This window comes from Leptodactylus fuscus, chromosome 1, assembly GCF_031893055.1.
Source record: "Leptodactylus fuscus isolate aLepFus1 chromosome 1, aLepFus1.hap2, whole genome shotgun sequence".
Classification (NCBI taxonomy): domain Eukaryota; kingdom Metazoa; phylum Chordata; class Amphibia; order Anura; family Leptodactylidae; genus Leptodactylus; species Leptodactylus fuscus.
The window spans coordinates 283,518,008-283,538,183 of record NC_134265.1 but is presented as its reverse complement, the minus strand read 5'-3'; the positions used below and the strand labels follow the sequence as shown (position 1 = coordinate 283,538,183).

Sequence of the window (20,176 nt, the reverse complement as noted above, 5' to 3'; positions counted from 1 at the left end):
TTATTCTGCTTTTCAGCAATATATTCTGCCTTATTCTGCTTTTCAGCACTGAATTTTGCCTGTTATTCTGCTTTTCAGCACTGTATTCTGCCTGTTATTCTGCTTTTTAGTACTGTATTCTGCCTGTTATTCTGCTTTTCAGTACTGTATTCTGCTTGTTATTCTGCTTTTCAGCACTGTATTTTGCTTTTCAGCACTGTATTCTGCTTTTCAGCAATATATTCTGCCTTATTCTGCTTTTCAGCACTGTATTCTGCCTGTTATTCTGCTTTTCAGCACTGTATTTTGCTTTTCAGCACTGTATTCTGCTTTTCAGCAATATATTCTGCCTTATTCTGCTTTTCAGCACTGTATTCTGCCTGTTATTCTGCTTTTTAGTACTGTATTCTGCCTGTTATTCTGCTTTTCAGTACTGTATTCTGCTTGTTATTCTGCTTTTCAGCACTGTATTTTGCTTTTCAGCACTGTATTCTGCTTTTCAGCAATATATTCTGCCTTATTCTGCTTTTCAGCACTGTATTCTGCCTGTTATTCTGCTTTTCAGCACTGTATTTTGCTTTTCAGCACTGTATTCTGCTTTTCAGCAATATATTCTGCCTTATTCTGCTTTTCAGCACTGTATTCTGCTTGTTATTCTGCTTTTTAGTACTGTATTCTGCCTGTTATTCTGCTTTTCAGTACTGTATTCTGCTTGTTATTCTGCTTTTCAGCTGTGTGTTTTGCCTCTTTTTCTGCTTTTCACCTCTGTATACATCCTGTTATAGATGAGTACTCTTGTTGCCGGATTATAAACCAGGGCTATTGGCTGATCCTATGTCTGTAGGACAAGAAATCGTGTACAGTCATTGCATTGGTAATCTGTGAAAAACAGTTAAGTTCAGTGTAGGCTCCAGTATTGACCCATTCCTGTGCGGTGGATGACAGGAATTTATATATGGTGGCGGGCAAGGAGGTTTTATACAGTGGAGACGTGGTGCTAATGCCTGGGGGTTTAAGACACCTATAAATAATTATATAAAAAGTATAAAAAAAATAAAGTGAAACACATACACATTAGCTATCCCTGTGTCAGAAAACACCTGGTCTATAAACTTCTTAAGTTGTGATATCCCTCCTACTATCTTCTTTACCTTTATCTTTTATCTGTACCTACTGTCACTGTAATGCCACTACCGTGGAGCTTTTGTATTTTTATTGTATTATCTATGCTGCTGTAAAACACTGAATTTCCCCATGTGGGACTATTAAAGGATTATCTTATCTTAATAATATATTTTCCATATGGGAAATGCTGTAGCAGGAAAAAAAAAATCAAAAAAAAAAATCAAGATTTGATTTTTTTTCGTTTTTTCAGCCCTCTTAAAATTTTGATTGAAGCACAATCAAAGCAATTTGTCACAATTGGACCAACCCTTTAAAGCCCCATTCTTTTACATTGTGCTATACTTCAGAATATTGTGGTTTCACAACAAATATGCAATGTGTGAACCTAATGTTGTCTGGATACTCATATCCTATTGCAATGCCTGATCTTGTGATTTGCTGTGGAATATATAAAATTCTAATTATTATATATCATCTTTATTTTTTATTCCTGTATATTTTTACACCTGTATGTTTTATTCCACCTTTATTTTGTTAAGAATCTAGCATTCTGGTGTGTTTTGCTGCTTTCTGTATACATTAGCATTGGCAATCCATTCCTTCCAGTATGAGAAGACATCTTAGCAGTCAGGGAGGGAGGATACAATGTATAGGGATGAGTTGTAGGAGCCTCCACATTTGTGTGTTGTGCTTCCATTCAGCTGGCATTCCTCTTGTGAGGTTGGAGCTGTCATTGCTCTCAGTATGCCCCTGCAGCAGCAGGTACCTCCTCCTCCTCCTCCCCCTCTGCCTTTTGTTTTACTATCACAGGGAGACTGAGAGAACAATTTCCTGTTGACACCGGAATATTTAGAAAGTGCAAGGAAGGAGGGAAGGCAGGGAGGGCAGCATCTGAGCTGTGGAAGTTTCCTCCTGCACCGCAGCTGAGGAGTGCCCCTGTGGGAGCGTGGGCACAGGGGCAGGGGCTGCTGCATGCATGTGCACACAGGGCAAAGTTTGTGTGCCGAGCCTGGCCTGCATGTGTCATCGAGGGATCAGGTGCACGGCCATCCAGGGCTGACACTGGCATCTTTGTGTCTATTGAATGGATGGGAATGGTACCGGGCATTGTGCTGAGCATTGTGTAAGGAGCTGCCACACACACTGATCGCAGCTCGGCCTCCTCTGGGATAGGGAAGGCTTCTCCACAGCCCTGGCCACAAGGAATGCGATTTTGTGAGCCTCCAATGCTGTTACCCTGTGCTGTCTGCTGATGGCTGAAGCCTGGCTGGAGGAAGAGGAGGAGGAGCTGAGGGATAGTGCTGGCAACAGGAGACACAGGAGGTCCAACCTGAACCAGGCTGCAGGTAACCATGGGCAGGGGGCTGCAGTGCCCACATGATGGATGTGTGTGCCAGGGTAATCCTCAGGGGAGGATTACATCCTTACAGGGAATAGTGAACATATGGTGACATAAGCCGATACCACGCTGCAGCCATTTCCCACTGTCATCTACCGAACATTCACCTAGACAATATGACTTCTATGTCAGGGGAACAAAGTAACCAGTCTGTAAGGCTGTGAGGCCTGGGGAGGTAATAGTCTTATCACTGGCCATTGTCTGCATAGGAGCCCTCTACAGTGGATGGGAAAAGTTTTACTGAATACAGCATGTACTGCGCTGCGGAATATGGTGCCGCCATGTAAGCAATTAGACATGTCTTCATAAGGAGAGCCTTGAAGCGCACAATGGTGATAGTGAATCCAAATGTCTAGAATTCTCCTCCATATCCTATATAATGCATTGCCTATTACATGCTGGCCAAATACCTGTAAAAATGATGTTTTTGCATTGTCCTTTGTTATCAGTATGTTCATTCATTGTATACGGGAGTGGCAAATCTGCCTTCTTTTCTAGTGATATAAAATGATGTGTTTGCTGGTCAGAAATTTGGGAAAGATGGGTAACCATCTCCATGGAAACTGTAATCATGCTTTATCAGTATAAGCTAGATCAGTAGTCACTAAGCTTTCCTGGTAGCGTGTGTAGTTCTGTACATTGCTAATATACTGTAGTTTGAGGGAGATTTCTGAAAAGGGATTTTACAAGCTGGTCAGGAAATTACCCATGTGGGGATACTGACAGAGATCCTGGGCCCCAGTGCAAGATGGGTTCCAGGCCCCCAAACTATAACGTGGTGTTAGATTTTTATTCAGTGTATATGGTGACACTATCATATTCCACAGCACTTAACATATCAGCAGGTATCTGTATCGTTGAACACAGACACGACAGAGTGAGAAGTTATTCATCAGTTCACACAATCTGATTCAGGACTCTGATCACAAGCGCTTTCACTTATATAGTACTGGTCCCCTCATTAGGAAATGTCACCTTTTTAGTCCCCTAAGTCTCATTGATGTGGCTGCAACCACAACCTCAAGTTAGGCCATTGTTTACACATTATTATTTATATAGTGCCATCATATTGTGCAGCGCTTTACAGTCAATGTCAATCACTGTCCCATATAGGGCTCACAATGCAATTCTTTGCAGTGTGGGAGGAAACTGGAGTACCAGGAGAAAACAAACGCCAACTCCTTCCAGATGTTGGCCTTAGCTGGATTTGAACCCAGGAGTCCAGTGCTAACAACTGAGCCATTGTGTTGCCTTACCACTCTGGTGCTCCCTACTGGTTTATATTTACTCCGTCGTATCTGTGAGGAGACATGCTTGAGCCCGTGTAATGTTTACTTGTACTGGCATGGTGCATTATGGCCATAAGTGATGGTTAATAACTCCTATTGCTGTCATTGAAAGCCCTGTTAGGCCTAGTTTTGGCAAATGTAGTTGTGGAATTCTTTTAAGTTGTACTGCTGATGCTCAGGAACTGGAACAAGGTAAACATAGGCTGCATTGGAGGTTCCTATAGTGACATGATATCAATGATCAATTGAGTGTCTCTCCTCCGCTAGCTGAGGTTCATTGACCATCTCTCAGCGACCAACCCACCTCTGTGGGTTGACCACTTTATTAACCTGGGCATTGGATGGTGTAGGTTTTGGTGATCTTGCCACTAGGCTGCCAGTTTCTTACATGGGCTGAACTAGAGCCCTGTCACAATACCCCTGACTTAAAATAATCACAACAGAAATGCATATATAAAATATATTAGCGTCAAAGTATATGGGATGAAGAACAGAAAAGGACAGCCTAGATCAGTGATGGCGATCCTTTTAGAGACAGAGTGCCCAAACTGCAACTCAAAACCCTCTGATTTATCACAAAGTGCCAACATGGCAATTTAACCTTAATACTGTGCAGATCCACAATTGTGGACAGTTATGGACGGGCTGTAATAATATCATTTGTCCGCTGTGAAACAGATACTATGTGATAAAAAAAAATACTGAAGGGCCCCCACACAGTACAGTCTGCTCCACAGTGGCCAATACACAATACAGTTTGCGCCACGGTGAGCCCCACACAGTGTAATCTGCTGCAAACAGGCCCCACACAGTATAATCTGTTCCACGGATGGGTGCCCACAGAGAGGGCTCTGAGTGCCACCTTTGGCAGGCATGCCATAGGTTCGCCATCTTGGGCCTAGATCTTGCAGCCATCTACCTGTTTACATATTACTGGCATGGATGCCAGATGAGATCTTTCAAATTGTACAAATGTTTAGGTTTTAAAAATAATACATAGTAGTAAAAAGTAGATTTTAATTGTCTTTTCAGGTTAGGCAATCATTGCAGCGATGATATAGTCCTAAACTGATGCGCAGCCAACCATGGACCTGAATACACTAATGCCAAGTACTGCTGAGACGGTAAAGACTGCAGAGGTGACATGGAATTGGTCTACCTCACCACTGCGGCCAAGTAAACAAAAACTGTTAATAAAGACTGGAGTGTTGTGGGCATAAATGAGTAGGTAATACGTGTTTAATACAGGTAGTTATTTTATCACACTCTTCCTACTTGGGAAGTGTTTGCCCAAACAAAAAAAAAAAGGGGAAAAAAGTGAGAGTAAATTAACTGCAGAATTTCCCACTCTATAGCATTTTCTGCTGTAAGCTGCTATGGCAAAATTGCGTCCTTTATTGCTGTGTCTTACATACCAGTTTCCATGCAGGAACCCCATGGCTTTAAGTCCTTGAAAAGGGTGAAGTCTGGGTAAAAATCTCCAGCAATAACTGACAGTGTGAGATTTGCAGTTGCAATGCAGATACTGGAGATTGCAGGGGGTAAGCCGATGTGGATTTCATGACAGCTAACTGTCTGCAGATATAAGGTATAGCACGGCAATCCTAATCCACTGCTGGTGCCAGGTTAGGGTCCCACTCCTTAGCCTAGTAGGAAGTAAAATCAAGACACTCAGAGGTAAGTATGATTCACTATTTTCATTTGCAAATCCATTTACATTAAATTTACATTGAGTAGCACATGTGCATTAAAATGTGTCTGACAGCCAGGCGCCTTGTGGATCAGCTTTTTCAAGAAGCAGCAGTGCTCCCTGAGTTTCGGTTCGACTTGTGACAAGCATATAAGGCCATTTCACAGCTGAGCTGCATTTCATTTAATGGGGGATAAGGTGTGATACCAAATGTAAAACACTGCTTTTTTGTTTTGTTTTTTAATATTTATATGAAGAGGTCAGAGTGCTCTTTCCAAAAGCTGTGGGGATCCTTTTAGATCCTTTAATAGCCTCTGGTTTACTGATATAGTATAAATCTGGAACTCATTACTGCAATTAAAAACTGCATGCAGTTCTTAAGTAGAAAATGCAGCATGTAAACCCAGCCTAAAGTAAAGTCCATATAGCTCAGGTTTGTACATGCTCTCTGTGGGAACCCAATTCTTGAAACCCTTAATGAACTTGTGGCTACAAATGGAATGTGAAAAATATAGCTATCCTTCTCCATACTGCTCAATCCTTAAAGGGATTGTCAGGGATAATTTATTTAATTATATATTTTTTTTATTTTAGGCCAGGGAAGGTAATAAAAATAAATTAAAAAGTCTAACCTTTCCTTGGTGCCTCCCAGCACAGTCCGGTATTGCATTTCCGCTGTTTTTTTCTGGTGGAAGCCCCTGGTCACATGTCACTACCTGTGGGGTCCCACGTTCTTTGCTTAGACCGCTGAGGCCAATCAAGGAAAGGGACACAGGACATCGCAGCCAACAAGGACTTCTGGCAATAGAGAGCAGAGCGGCAGGACTGGACCACGCTGGGAGGCTACGGACCCTGTTTTGGTTTTTTTTTTCCCAGCCTAATTTAAAATAAATTCTTTTTACCCTGGACAAACTCTTTATAGAAGACGATCTGTCACCAAGTACAAAATACTAATGGCCATATATCATTTGATTCTCACTGTGCCTTTGATCAGTTTGGCATTTTTATTTTTAAAATCCATCCACCCATTTATAAGATACGGTGCCTGGAAGAGTATATGTAAAATAACTCTTATTCTATAAATGAGCGGTAACCTTTTATTTTCCATGCAAATAAACTAAAGTTTCCTGCCCACTTGGTGAATGAGAGTTACTTTAAATATAATGTTCCAGGGGCTGTAGCTTTTGAATGGATGGACAGATTCTAACACTAAAAGCACCAAATTGATTGGGGAAGAGCATCAAATGGTGTATGGTATGGTATTCAGTATTTTGTACATGGCGACATACTGTCTTTAAGCAAACCTATGAAATAATGTTCACTCAAACGTGCAGCTCAGATTAGATGAATTAGCACTTTTCACTCCTTAAAATTGGTGACCACAATTATATAGAGACCTGTATTACCTGGGGAATTGGTCATGCAGTTTGCATGGTCAAGAAATCCAAGTTGTAATGAGCCTGACTTTGCAATCACATGTACTCAGCTGTTGGCTATTTCACGGGCAGTTCCCAATGCTTTCTGACCCTCTTTCTGTGCTATGAGTGATGGCTATAGCGTCCAGTCAGGAAGCTCCTAGCGCTGCCAGTCATCAGGGAGGAGGAGAGGTCCATACAGAGAGTTCTGGACACTGCACAAGTGGTGGTCAATTCCTGATGCTTGTGGTCACAGGGTGAAGGGACGTTTTTTAGTCATGCAGCCTTTATGACCATCACCCTAGGTACACCATATGAACCATAGTATTGGGACATGTACACGTTACACCTTCAGAATATTTTGATATCCCATTCTAAATCCATAGGTATTATAAGGAGATAAAACTCCCTCCCCCATTTAGAGCTAAACAAGGATGGTACTATTCCGTTATCGGGCCAGCAGCAGCGCATTTCAGCACCAGCTTTCGGGACAGCAGTTCAGTTCAGCAGCGGGAATTACAATGACATCCGAGGACTGCTGGCCCGATGCTTGTGCCCAGTAGCCAGTACATCAATGACCCCCCCTCCATCTCCTCCTCCTTCCAGTGCTGCCCCCCAGCTCTCCTTACATCTACCCCGTACCCTCTCCCCGCCACATGACTAAGCCGATGCTGGCCCGATGATAGAGGCCGTGCTTGTGTGTAGTAGGCAGTACATCGATCGATGCCCTCATCCTCCTCTTCCTTCCAGTGCTGCCCCCCAGCTCTTCTTACATCTGCCCCGTACCCTCTCCCTGTAATAGGCCTCACCGTAAATCTTGAGCAATGAATGCTACTAGATAGCCGCCGGACGCTGCAGAAAGTTTGTCCCTCCGGCTCGCTGTAGCTCACCGTTCCTATAGTCGGCGTGTTTCTTGTCAGGGCCTGGATTGAGCCCCGGTGTCTTTCCTTTCGGTCTCGGTACTAGCGCTGAGGTGAGGCCTAGTCGTGTGGCGGGGAGAGGGTACGGGGAAGATGTAAGGAGAGCTGGGGGGCAGCACTGGCAGGAGGAGAAGGATGGGGGAGGGGGGTCATCGATGTACTGGTTACTGGGCACAAGCATCGGGCCAGCAGTCCTCGGATGTCATTGTAATTCCCGCTGCTGAACTGCTGTCCCGAAAGCTGCTGCTGAACTGCGCTGCTGCTGGCCCGATAACGGAATAGTACCAACAGGATTTCTACAAGACTTAGGGCCTGTGGAGTTTTTGTTCAGTCATTGAGAAAAGCATTAGTGAGGTCAGACATAAATGTTGGACAAGACGGTCTGGCTTGCAGTCTCCGTTCTAATTTATTCTAAAGGTGTCTGTTTAGGTTGAGGTCAGGGCTCTGTACAGGCCACCAGCTAATCCATCCATGTCTTTATGGACCTTGCTTTGTGCAGTGGGGCACAGTCATGCTGGAACAGAAAGGGCCTTGCAAAAACTATTCCTACAAAGTTGGAATCATACAATTGTCCAAGCATTAAGATTTTCCTTCACTGCAACTATGGGACCTAGGCCTAGACCCCTAAAAATACAGCCCTATAGCATTATCCCTCTTCCATAAATCTCTGCAGTTGGCCCAATGCACTGAAGCAGTTAATGTTCTCCTGGCATGCACCAAATCCAGACTTGTCTATCAGACTGCCAGAAGATTGATTCAACATGCCATGAAACATGTTTTTACTGCTCCTGAGTCCATTGCTTTACTACTTCATTGTGCCTGGTGATGTAAGGCTTGCATTCTGGGTGTAAAGTTAAGGCCCCATTTTATTGCAGATTTTACCGTGTTGTTTGGAACCAAAGTCAAGGATGGCTTCAAAGGGAAAGCAAAATATAAAGTAGGCTTTTTTTTTTTTTTTTTTTTTTTTTTATTATATACTTTTTCCTTCTGCAAAATCTATTCCTGTCTTTGGTTCAAAAAAAACGCAGCAACATCTGCAACAAAACACAGTTTTTCTGCAAAGTGTAGCCTCAGCTTTAAGTACCTTTATTCTATGTTTTACAAGCTACGGTATTTGTTTTTTGCTTTTTATTTTTTTTTTGCTGTACAGAAGATCCCTTTAAAATAATAGCTACCTTTAGCTGTGCTGTAAGTCTGGAGATCATATGTTTACATCATGGTAAGGTCTTGAGTGTTATCTTAAGCTGTCTACAAGGCTGTCTGCTATTTTTTAACAGGGCTGTTTGGTAATGATTTACCAAGGATCGATCACCTGATTTCAGGATTTCTTTTTTCTGCTTGTTGAATTGTTGTGAGTCATAGGAGACGTAATGGGATGGGTATATCGCCCAGTTGGTATGGAAAAACTGATACATGGATTATTTCAATTTCCATTCAATAATCTCTATAGCAGCCCTTGATGTCACTTGTTAAATAGAACAGCAGTTTATCGCCCCGCTTTTTCTAACTACTATACTGAATCATGACCCTCTATGTTTCTATTTTAGATAGATTTGGCCTGAGTTAGGCCTATAGGCTGCAGATGGAAGGGCGTAAATAGGCCTTCACAGAATGGGTTAAAAGAAATAAAACCAACCATACCCCCCCCCCCCCCCACACACACACACACACACACCAGTTTCTGCATTGCCTGCTGCAGCAATGACTAACTACAAAGATATGTAACAGTAAGTGGCTGCGGCAATCCCATATCTGTGTCAGAATGTCATCACTATTGTAAGAAGTGCAGAAACTTGTGTGGGATCACTAAAATGAGCATGGCTTCTTTTATTAGTTTAACCCATTGAGGGCTTTTTCTTTTTCTTTAAAACAAATTGGATTGAGGTGATGTTGGGGTCAGTATTGCTTATGAACTGACATAAAGTCATGTATAAATTTTGATATTCAATTAATTGAAATCCACATGCATCCACATTCGCTATGCTGATGGAGAGTAGAAGTCTGACTCCATGAATGTTCTAGTCCTTTTGTGAGATGTCTACCTTGTATTTTCATGTTCTTGGACTTCTCGTACTTATCAGCCGTGGTTTGCTTTCTTGCAGACACATGTGTCAGAACCTCTGCTTTAGCACAGTGTTACTAGCAAGGTATGAGGATAGTCAGGCAGATCAGGTTGTGCAATATACAATGAGACAACACCCATGAAGGTGAGTCACTCCAGATCAGATACTAAAAATATGAAATGTGAAACTTTACACCTGCTTTTTACGTAAACATGTTGCGCGATTAAGTTTCTAGGACTCCATGTGACATTTCCAATTGATAAACTAAGGTGCGGGTTTGCCTTGATAGCTCTACACATACATTGGGGAACTTCATAAATAACAACTCTCTGATACAATTTTAGTAAATGAATTGTCCCTTTTACAAGTGGGTGCGAACCAATAAAAGCGCAGGACTAGAAAAATATATAAATATAACCTAGTTCTGCCTTGTAAATTTGTCAGGAGCATACAGGCAGCTCTTAAAAATCTTGGCTTGGAGCAACAGACATTGAACAGTACTGGGACAGTCTGCACCTATAGATGGGTTAAAAGAAAAGCCACATGGAGTTTCATATAGCTACCCTGTCCTTATATTAAAGTGTAACTTTAAGAGTTAGATCACACGGACTAAAATGGTCAGGATTTTGACGCTGAATCTGCCTCAAAACAATAGAGTCCTATGTAATCCCGCTAGCGTTTTTCTTTCCGTTAGCGTTTTTTTTCTGCAAGTGGAAACAAGAAGTGACATGACCTTTCTTCAGGCAGATTCCGCCTGAAAAAACCAGCAGGAGTCAATGAGAGGCGGAAAAACCGCGTTGCGGTTTTTGGACGCAGAATTGGCAAAGACCAAAACCATGAGGCGTTTTTTCCGCTTCCCATTGACTCAAATTGGTTTTTTCAGGCGGAAAAACCATGTTGTGTCAAAAAACCACCTGATGATGTCCGGAGTGGATTTTTTCCTAACCAACTTATTTTATAATACAGACATGCCTTCTTTAAGAGTATAAGATCTGGATGTATTGATGTAACAGTAAATGTAATGGAGAACATACATGTTCTCAACCACTATAACACTGGAGGAAAAACATGGATACAAAGATCAATCGTGTACGATCAGTTTCATAAACCTAGCACAGGATGAAAAATATAAAGTAAGGTCAATGTCCAAGTAGGCAGTAAAGGAAAAAATGATGCGGTAATTTATATGTCAATATTAGATGGATGTTATAAATGTAGATGCGTAAGTTTAATCTTGAAGCTTACGTTTGTAAGGATCTAGAGAACTGGTATCATAGTCAACATGGTGTTAGGATTGGGTCCCGCAGGTTGCTATCATAGCGCATAGCTCCACCTGCGGGTCAGACTAACCATCCAGCTTTCACCTTACTGAGCATGCTCAGACGTATTGGAGCTGCTCACAAGCTAAGTGCCATTTCTCCCCTACTGAGCATGAGCGGTGAGGTCATGGCCACCGCCCCTATTGGGCGGGGCCTTCCCTTTAAATAGTGTGAGCCGACGCTCGCCGGGTGCTCACACTTTGTCTAAAATTTCCTCAAAGTCCACGGAGTGAATGACAGTAGTCAGAGATAGGCTCCAATATTCAGGCAGGTTGTCAGACTAGGCCTCTGTGTGGGGTTTCTCTACTTCAATCTGGGTGCTGCTAGGTAGGACCTGTAAGCCCTGAACTGTCAGCTCTACACCAGGGCTAGGAGCGGTAGACGCCGTTCTAGCTTGTGGAGCTGCAGCAGGCTTGGTCTCTGAGATAGCCCATGTGTTACTGTCTGACTTCATGTATGGCTCCTAGCTGTGTGCGGGAGATGGGTGTTTGAAGGCTCCAAGCTGTGTGCAGGACCATGCAAACTCCCCTGGTAACTCCAAGCTGTGTGCAGGAGAATGTTCTAAACTTCCGTGGTGGCCCCTAGCTGTTGCAGGGGTAAGTGTGTGTGTTTACTGGCCTGAGGTGAGTGTTAACCCTTGGCAGCCATGTGTGTTTCACTTGTACTGGTGCACCTGGCCAGTGAGCTAAACTGGCAGGATTTTAGTTGCACCTTATTCACATGGAGTGTCGCACAGTACACACTGTTCACATTGAGTCCACGCTGCAGTGTCTTTGCAGTAGTTCACATTGAGTTCAGACATACAGCCGCCTACTATTGGGCCTGTAGACCTCGCTGTAGTGTTCTACAGCTAAGAGGTTCTGTAATTTAAAAAATATATATATATATATATATATATATATATATATATATATCCGTAACGCATGGGAAGTTATAACCGTCACATACGACTTAGTAAGTCAGAGAAAAGGAGAACTCTAAGATCTACATATTCGATATTAAAACACTTTATATTCGATATTATCAAGAGTACCTCTCTGCATGTAGGTCAATTCATTGTAAGATAGTGATATATTTCTACAAAATAGTCCAAGGGTCTTCCAAAGGCTTGTTTGTTTCCGATATTTTATAGGATCGACTTTAAAAATTTCGTAAGACCTCAGACTGCGCACTTGGTCATGTGCATGAAACATGAGTTGATATCTAGCCACTCCGTTTGTGAGCAATCCATCCATCAACTTCCTTGTTTAACTAGTGTTTCTTGTAAGTGGATGGAAAATAAGATGATGAAATATTGGATGTTAAAGAGAACTAGGAGGTGAAATTCAGGTTATAGTTATAGTTCTTGTAAGGTCAATTAGAAATGTTATGACCTGTGACCTGTTTATCTATCCTTGCTTTGAGTAAGGAGCCATGTGCTCTGAAATGCATAAGGCATTTTTGACTACATGAAGATGGTTTATTTGTTTCTCTCTCCTTTTTTTAACATGAATAAATGTTACATTTTATTTAAAGAAAAAAAAAAATCTTGTCCACGTGATGCTGGAATTTTTTTCCATTTTTGGAAAATCTTCTACCCTTGAGTTTGGGGAATTCTCTATGCAGCATGAAAATGAGAATCAACAGGCCATAATACATCATTGGGTGATCTGAAGAAAAACGTTTGTCTAAAAGGTTTACTTAAGCAGAAAAAAGAGAGTATGGCTGGAAAGCAACAGAATACAGAAATACAAAAAAATAAGATCCATATAAAGCAAAATTACATCTGACCTAATATGATAATACATATGTGTGTAGAAGTTTAATAAGAAATATCAAATACAAATCACAATGGAGTATGCACTCGCACAACTAAAACAATAAAGCATCCTCAAATATCCCCCGCCGCACAGTGAATAGTGTAACAATATACACAGCGGCTTCATATCTTGGATATTTGTTTTGTCATCTCCTGTTGTCCCAGTGAGCGCAGTTCTCCCAGTCAGGACCATTGGTCCTCTGTGTTTTTGTCCAGTAAAAGGTTTACCTAGACTTGATTCAGATGTCTTGATGACTTCACAAAATGTTGATCATAGTTTGTATTAGGAGGAGAAAACCTACATGGAATATATCACATCCTATTTGCTTGATTGATGAACCTTGTTGTCATGATGGGTGTTTCTGCTGTCAGAGATGGAAGCACATTGCTGTGCTCTATCAACCTTTGCATCAACTTCATACACCCCGTACATGACTGACACACAGTGACAACACCGGACAGCCATGATCGTCATACTTTAGTATTGCCATTGCAAATACACAATGCCTAATACACCCTAGTGACTTGAAGCCCTCGGTGACTTAGACTACTCTAGTCCCCAGGATGTAACACATACACTCACCGGCCACTTTATTAGGTACACCATGCTAGTAACGGGTTGGACCCCCCTTTTGCCTTCAGAACTGCCTCAATTCTTCGTGGCATAGATTCAACAAGGTGCTGGAAGCATTCCTCAGAGATTTTGGTCCATATTGACATGATGGCATCACACAGTTGCCGCAGATTTGTCGGCTGCACATCCATGATGCGAATCTCCCGTTCCACCACATCCCAAAGATGCTGTATTGGATTGAGATCTGGTGACTGTGGAGGCCATTGGAGTACAGTGAACTCATTGTCATGTTCAAGAAACCAGTCTGAGATGATTCCAGCTTTATGACATGGCATTGCATTATCCTGCTGAAAGTAGCCATCAGATGTTGGGTACATTGTGGTCATAAAGGGATGGACATGGTCAGCAACAATACTCAGGTAGGCTTTGGCGTTGCAACGATGCTCAATTGGTACCAAGCGGCCCAAAGAGTGCCAAGAAAATATTCCCCACACCATGACACCACCACCACCAGCCTGAACCGTTGATGCAAGGCAGGATGGATCCATGCTTTCATGTTGTTGACGCCAAATTCTGACCCTACCATCCGAATGTCGCAGCAGAAATCGAGACTCATCAGACCAGGCAACGTTTTTCCAATCTTCAATTGTCCAATTTCGATGAGCTTGTGCAAATTGTAGCCTCAGTTTCCTGTTCTTAGCTGAAAGGAGTGGCACCCGGTGTGGTCTTCTGCTGCTGTAGCCCATCTGCCTCAAAGTTCGACGTACTGTGCGTTCAGAGATGCTCTTCTGGCTACCTTGGTTGTAACGGGTGGCTATTTGAGTCACTGTTGCCTTTCTATCAGCTCGAACCAGTCTGGCCATTCTCCTCTGACCTCTGGCATCAACAACGCATTTCCGCCCACAGAACTGCCGCTCACTGGATGTTTTTTCTTTTTCGGACCATTCTCTGTAAACCCTAGAGATGGTTGTGCGTGAAAATCCCAGTAGATCAGCAGTTTCTGAAATACTCAGACCAGCCCTTCTGGCACCAACAACCATGCCACGTTCAAAGGCACTCAAATCACCTTTCTTCCCCATACTGATGCTCGGGTTGAACTGCAGGAGATTGTCTTGACCATGTCTACATGCCTAAATGCACTGAGTTGCCGCCGTGTGATTGGCTGATTAGAAATTAAGTGTTAACGAGCAGTTGGACAGGTGTACCTAATAAAGTGGCCGGTGAGTGTATATGTCTGTTTTTCCTGCCATTGCTGAACATAGTGGAGCAGATAAACTAATAATAATGCACTAAAAAACTGTTGTACCTGTTCCACACAGTTTTTGTGTGTTTTAGACACTTTCTGTGCCTCGTCTGATGGGTGGGCGTGGCTTAATCCACAAAACTATGCTCCAAAATTTTGTTGGAAACTGAGCTAATAAGTGGAATTAAGTTCTGAAAGTCTGGTGCAGTTTAAGACTGTCTAGTCTAACTTTAAGCCATTTATTAGTTGGCTTAGTTTCCAACAAAACCTTGGCTCAGTATCCCTAATTTTAGTGTATTGTTTGGTGCGTAGTTTTTCACATATACTTAGTACTGTCTAAAGGTTAGACGGTATTAGTTTATCTGCCCCACAGTGCCCAGCAATTGGAAGAAAGAATGGTGGAACAGTGCACCCACGTGTTAAGGTCACAAATGGCCTGGTAACCCGAATACCATTCCTTTTCTCTCTCCACGTAAGAAGTATAGAGGGAAATAACAATACTACACATAAAACAGGGGCCACTCTCCGAGTGCACCACCAATGCTCAGCACAGGCATCATCATCTTAACCCTGGCCGGCAATGGATATGGGCAGGTGGCTACTTAAGGCATGCTGCCAGTGTACACAGTAGATGAATGAATAACTCCTGTACCATTTGGTTTGGTACACCATTGTAAGGTATTAAAAAATCTATTTAACAATTCTGTTAAAATTAGAATTGTCAGGTTCCTTAATAGTGAATTAATCTAATTCCTCCCTTTTTTTTTCTTGAAATACCACACTGTCTAAACTACCATATAATGTCTAAGCAATTCCTCTAAATCTAAATAGTACCACGTTGTGCCCACATAATACTGCCACGTACTTCCCATCTGATACTGTTATTAAATAAAGCTGCTATTCAGTGTCCAGATAACTTCTCTATATAGTAATTAAATACGGAATATGTTAATGTTAAGATCCAAATGGTCCAAAGTAGTGAAGGTTTAGATGTTCCACTCTATCCTTTCTCCTGACTGTTCAGTTGTTGGGGCTTCCTTGGAAATGGGAGGCCTGAGGGTTTGATCCGTTTTCTTGCTTGCTACCACTACTACGACACTTTGTCTGCCCACCATAGATATATCTGGTATTATACAAGTTACTAATCTTCTTGCTTGTTTTTCCTTCTGTATTACTAGGTCTTTTGATGTGTGAGCTAGAGTTAGGTCAAGTTGTCTCCTGTCTCTGACATCACTGTATCATTGACATGTCCTCCTTCATTATGTTGAAAGCAATAACAGGCATTGTAGAGAGTGTTATTTGTGTAGCTCGTGGAGCGCCTCACAGTGCCTCACAGTTATCACAAGCTGTACAGTAAGTAATGTAGGACAGATAAATGCATAAAATAAGAACCATCATATATACATGTAATGTTTGAAGTTATATAGACGTTCCAAAACTTCTGACAATTAAATAGACATTGTTATGAGAGTCTAACTCCAACGTAACCTAGTTTTTAGTGGGGCAGCCTGACTGTACCCCCAACATCCGCAATGACTTTTCCCCTTTCTGTGTAGCAGGAACCTTTCTTTTGGTGCAGCTTATGCATTTTCAACCGGCAACTCTCTAAGGCATACAAATAGCATATGGCTTCATTCATACATGGATATATGGACAGTGAGAGACACAGTACTACTGTACTGTAGGCGGAATCTGAAAGGTAAATATCACTGTGGGATCGCTACTCAAGTTTTGTATAGACTTCACTGAGGGAGTAACTCTAAAACATAACTTTTAATAAATAAACATAAAAAGGATTCTAAAATATTAGTCCAGCATACTTAGGTATATGGGGTCAGGTTGATTATCAGATGAGCCTATTGGATAAACTGGCTAATAAATTTGCTACTGTTCCCTGTACCACCATACCACTGCCCCTATAATGGCAAATAAGGGGTTAAATAGTGTGTCACAGCCATATAATTTACATTCAGGCTCTGACCAATTTGGCAGGTATAGCTAGGGTATTGGGCATAGCATTTCCCCAGCCTGCTCACCTATAGTAAGGCTACAAATCAAATGCCGATAGCCTGCCTGCACTTCTATCATAAATCCCCTCAACGCGTTTCTATGTCCTTGTATCAGGACAGTTCATCAGGAGGAGTTTTGTGGTCAAATAGATGAAGTGCGGTGAAAACCTAAGTATGCTGGACTAATATTTTAGAATCCTTTTTATGTTTATTTATTAAAAGTTATGTTTTAGAGTTACTCCCTCAGTGAAGTCTATACAAAACTTGAGTAGCGATCCCACAGTGATATTTGTTTAATTTGGGGAAGTCCTTGCCCACAAATTTGAGCATTGATGGCAAGGTTTCTAAGTAACGACATAGATCCCAGCAAATGGCTGGAAGAGGCAACTAATGTTTTCTCAGAGAATGAATTACCGACATCTGAACAGTCCATGTCAATTAAGACCACTTTAAAACTCTGACGAAATCATATAGAGAGTACATCAGATGTTGGTGGGAGATACAAGGATTAGGGAAATATGTAGAAAATAAAATTGTCCCTAGAGGTTTACGAAACACTACCCTCCCTCCAGAGTGACTTAGATCCCCCTCCTTCATGAAAAAATGGGAGGAGGAGGTTACTATGAGTTCAATAAACCTAATGAAACTCCTGATTGAGGAGGAAGAAGCTGCTCTTGTCAGGTACACGGCTAATTTAAAAGAACTTATTTCAAAGGCTAAAACATTCAGCAGTGAATCAGATTATGATAAGTTGGAGACTAACCTTCAGACTAATATTGAAAGATATATTTCTACCATAAAAAGTAGAAAACATCATCAATACCAACGAGATCTGAATGATTTCAAAGATAACAGAGCATACCTACCTAAGTACACAAATGCTGAATCTGAAGTGTCTATGTCTGACACAGATGCATCAGACACAGAAAGACGTAGCCGTTCACAAAACCGACAAACAAGAGGGAGGGGAAGGGGAAGAGGAGGAGGTTTTCAAAGTAACAACAGACAGACATCACGTAACCCTAGGGAGAAATCAAGTAATAGAAGGGATCGACCTGGTTTTTTATCCGAGGGTCCCTAGATTTCCACATACTTCCTGAGGGGCAAATCGAAAACAACCCCAACAGAGAAGTAGAAATTGAAAGAAGTGGGGAGGTGGGGACATCGGATGGGGATGCTAATTCATCTGGTTCAATCTATGTAGACAAAAATCTCCAAGTTGTTAATCTCTCTAAAAGGAACATCACATTGGCTGAGAAGGAGGTCTTAACCAAAGGACTATCCTTTGTACCTACACCAAGGTTCAATGAGTTTAGCTGGGTGAAAGATATTAATCTTTTTACCCGAAAATTACGTTGGGCTAAATTCATGAAAATAAATGATGCCAACAAATGTAGAGAGCTTGGCATAAACCAGGAAGATTTACCAGATTTAGCTGTACTAGAAGCTATGTGGGATGAAGGACAAGGGGGAGTGATTAAACACACGGATCTTAAACCAAAAAGTCGAAAAAATCCACCTCTCTTTGATACCAGACTGATATTTTTGAACAACTGGTAATGAAAGATTTGGCATCACTTGGCCTACAAACCCACCCCATTCATAATAATCTCACAAAAAAACAAATCAAAGCCCTTAGGGATTTGGAGACAGATACCTCAGTTGTAATAAAACCCTCAGATAAGGGGGGGAACATCATTATTATGGACCGTGAGCACTATAAAACCATGTGCTACGACATATTGAGGTATCCTAATACTTATCGGGTATTAAAGGAAGATCCAACTGATATTTTCATCAAAGAGTTGGTCACCCTATTAGATCGAGCTTTGAATGATGGGATTATATCTCACACAGAATGGGAGTTTCTAGTACCCCATAAACCTGTAACACCTACCTTCTATTGTCTCCCGAAACTACACAAAGGGACCTCCCCTCTTAAAGGGAGACCCATAGTATCCGGAATTGATAGCATCTCCACTAACATTAGTATATATGTGGATAAAATCTTAAGGTCGTTTGTATTCTCTTTACCATCATTTGTGAGGGATACAATGGATGTGTTAAGACGATTGGATGAAGTAACTTTTCCTACTGGCATATTCATCGCCAGTCTTGACGTTGAGGCGCTCTACAGCTCCATCCCCCATGACAAGGGGTGTGGAGCTGTAGGGCGCTTCTTACAAACTCGTGGCAGTCAGTTTGCCCAACACAGTCAATTCGTGTTGGACCTCATGGAGTTTATTCTGAAAAAAAACTTTTTTACATACGATGGTCGCCTCTACCTGCAGATGGTCGGGACCGCAATGGGTAGTCCCGCAGCACCCACTTTTGCTAATTTATACTTAGGGTGGTGGGAGGAACAGTATGTGTTTACGGAATCTATGGAAGCGTGGACTTCATTGGTCCACGTTTGGCTCAGATTTATAGATGACATCCTGATTTTTTGGTCAGGAACTGAGCAACAGTTTTTTGACTTCGTTGATACACTCAATGACAATGACCTCAATCTAAAATTTACAGCAAATATTGACAAATACCAATTTACATTCTTGGATTTGAGGATAAAGATAGATGAGGCAGGGGATGTGTCAACGGAGGTTTTCAGAAAAGATACTGCCACGAATAACATCTTGGCATGGGATAGTTATCATCCCCTCCCCCTTAGGAGGGGTATCCCTAAAGGCCAATTTTTGAGGATGAGGCGAAATTGCTCCTCATTTACTGCATTCCAGGATGCCTCACAAGATCTATCCAGTCGCTTAAAAGCACGTGGTTACCCTGAAAATGTCTTATCCGCATCATATTTGAACGCACGTAACCAAAATCGCACTAGCTTGCTTAACCCCCGCCCGAAGGAAGATCTGACTGGTCAGTTGAGAATTATTGGCACTTATGATTACCAACATAAGGAAGTGAGGTCTATCTTAAACTCACATTGGAGTGTTCTTAGACTAGATACGGATATTGAACAAGTGTTATCCGAGACACCCTCGATTACATTTCGGAGGGGTCGGAACCTCCGTGACAGACTAGTACATAGTCATTTGGCACCAGTGACAGCTAACACATGGTTAAATAGACATATCCCCAATGGAATGTTCAGATGTGGTAACTGTAAAGCGTGTGAACATGTGAAACCTGGTTCCACATTTAGGAGCGTCCACACTGAAAAGGAATATGACATCCGCAGTTTTATTAAATGTGTCAGTGAGGGAGTCGTCTATTTGGCAACATGTAGTTGCCCAAAAAATTACGTGGGTATGACATCACGCCAATTACGTCAACGCATCCTAGAACATGTGGGTAATGTTAGACGCAAGGAAGATAGACCATTAAGTAGACATATTTGG

At 41.9% G+C, this 20,176-nt stretch overlaps 1 protein-coding gene across 3 annotated transcripts in view; it reads left to right on the top strand.

Moving 5' to 3' along the window:
- The first annotated feature begins 1,895 nt into the window (after positions 1-1,895).
- Positions 1,896-20,176, top strand: part of SH3D19 (SH3 domain containing 19) — an 80,042-nt gene continuing 61,761 nt past the window's right edge. For 2 of the 3 annotated variants that reach the window (XM_075288076.1, XM_075288061.1), the window contains exon 1: positions 1,898-2,450. In XM_075288076.1, the coding sequence (XP_075144177.1) occupies positions 2,357-2,450 (94 nt within the window). In that variant the 5' untranslated portion in view covers positions 1,898-2,356. Of the gene's footprint in view, positions 2,451-20,176 lie in introns of all 3 variants that reach the window. The other variant, XM_075288068.1, reaches the window with a different exon arrangement.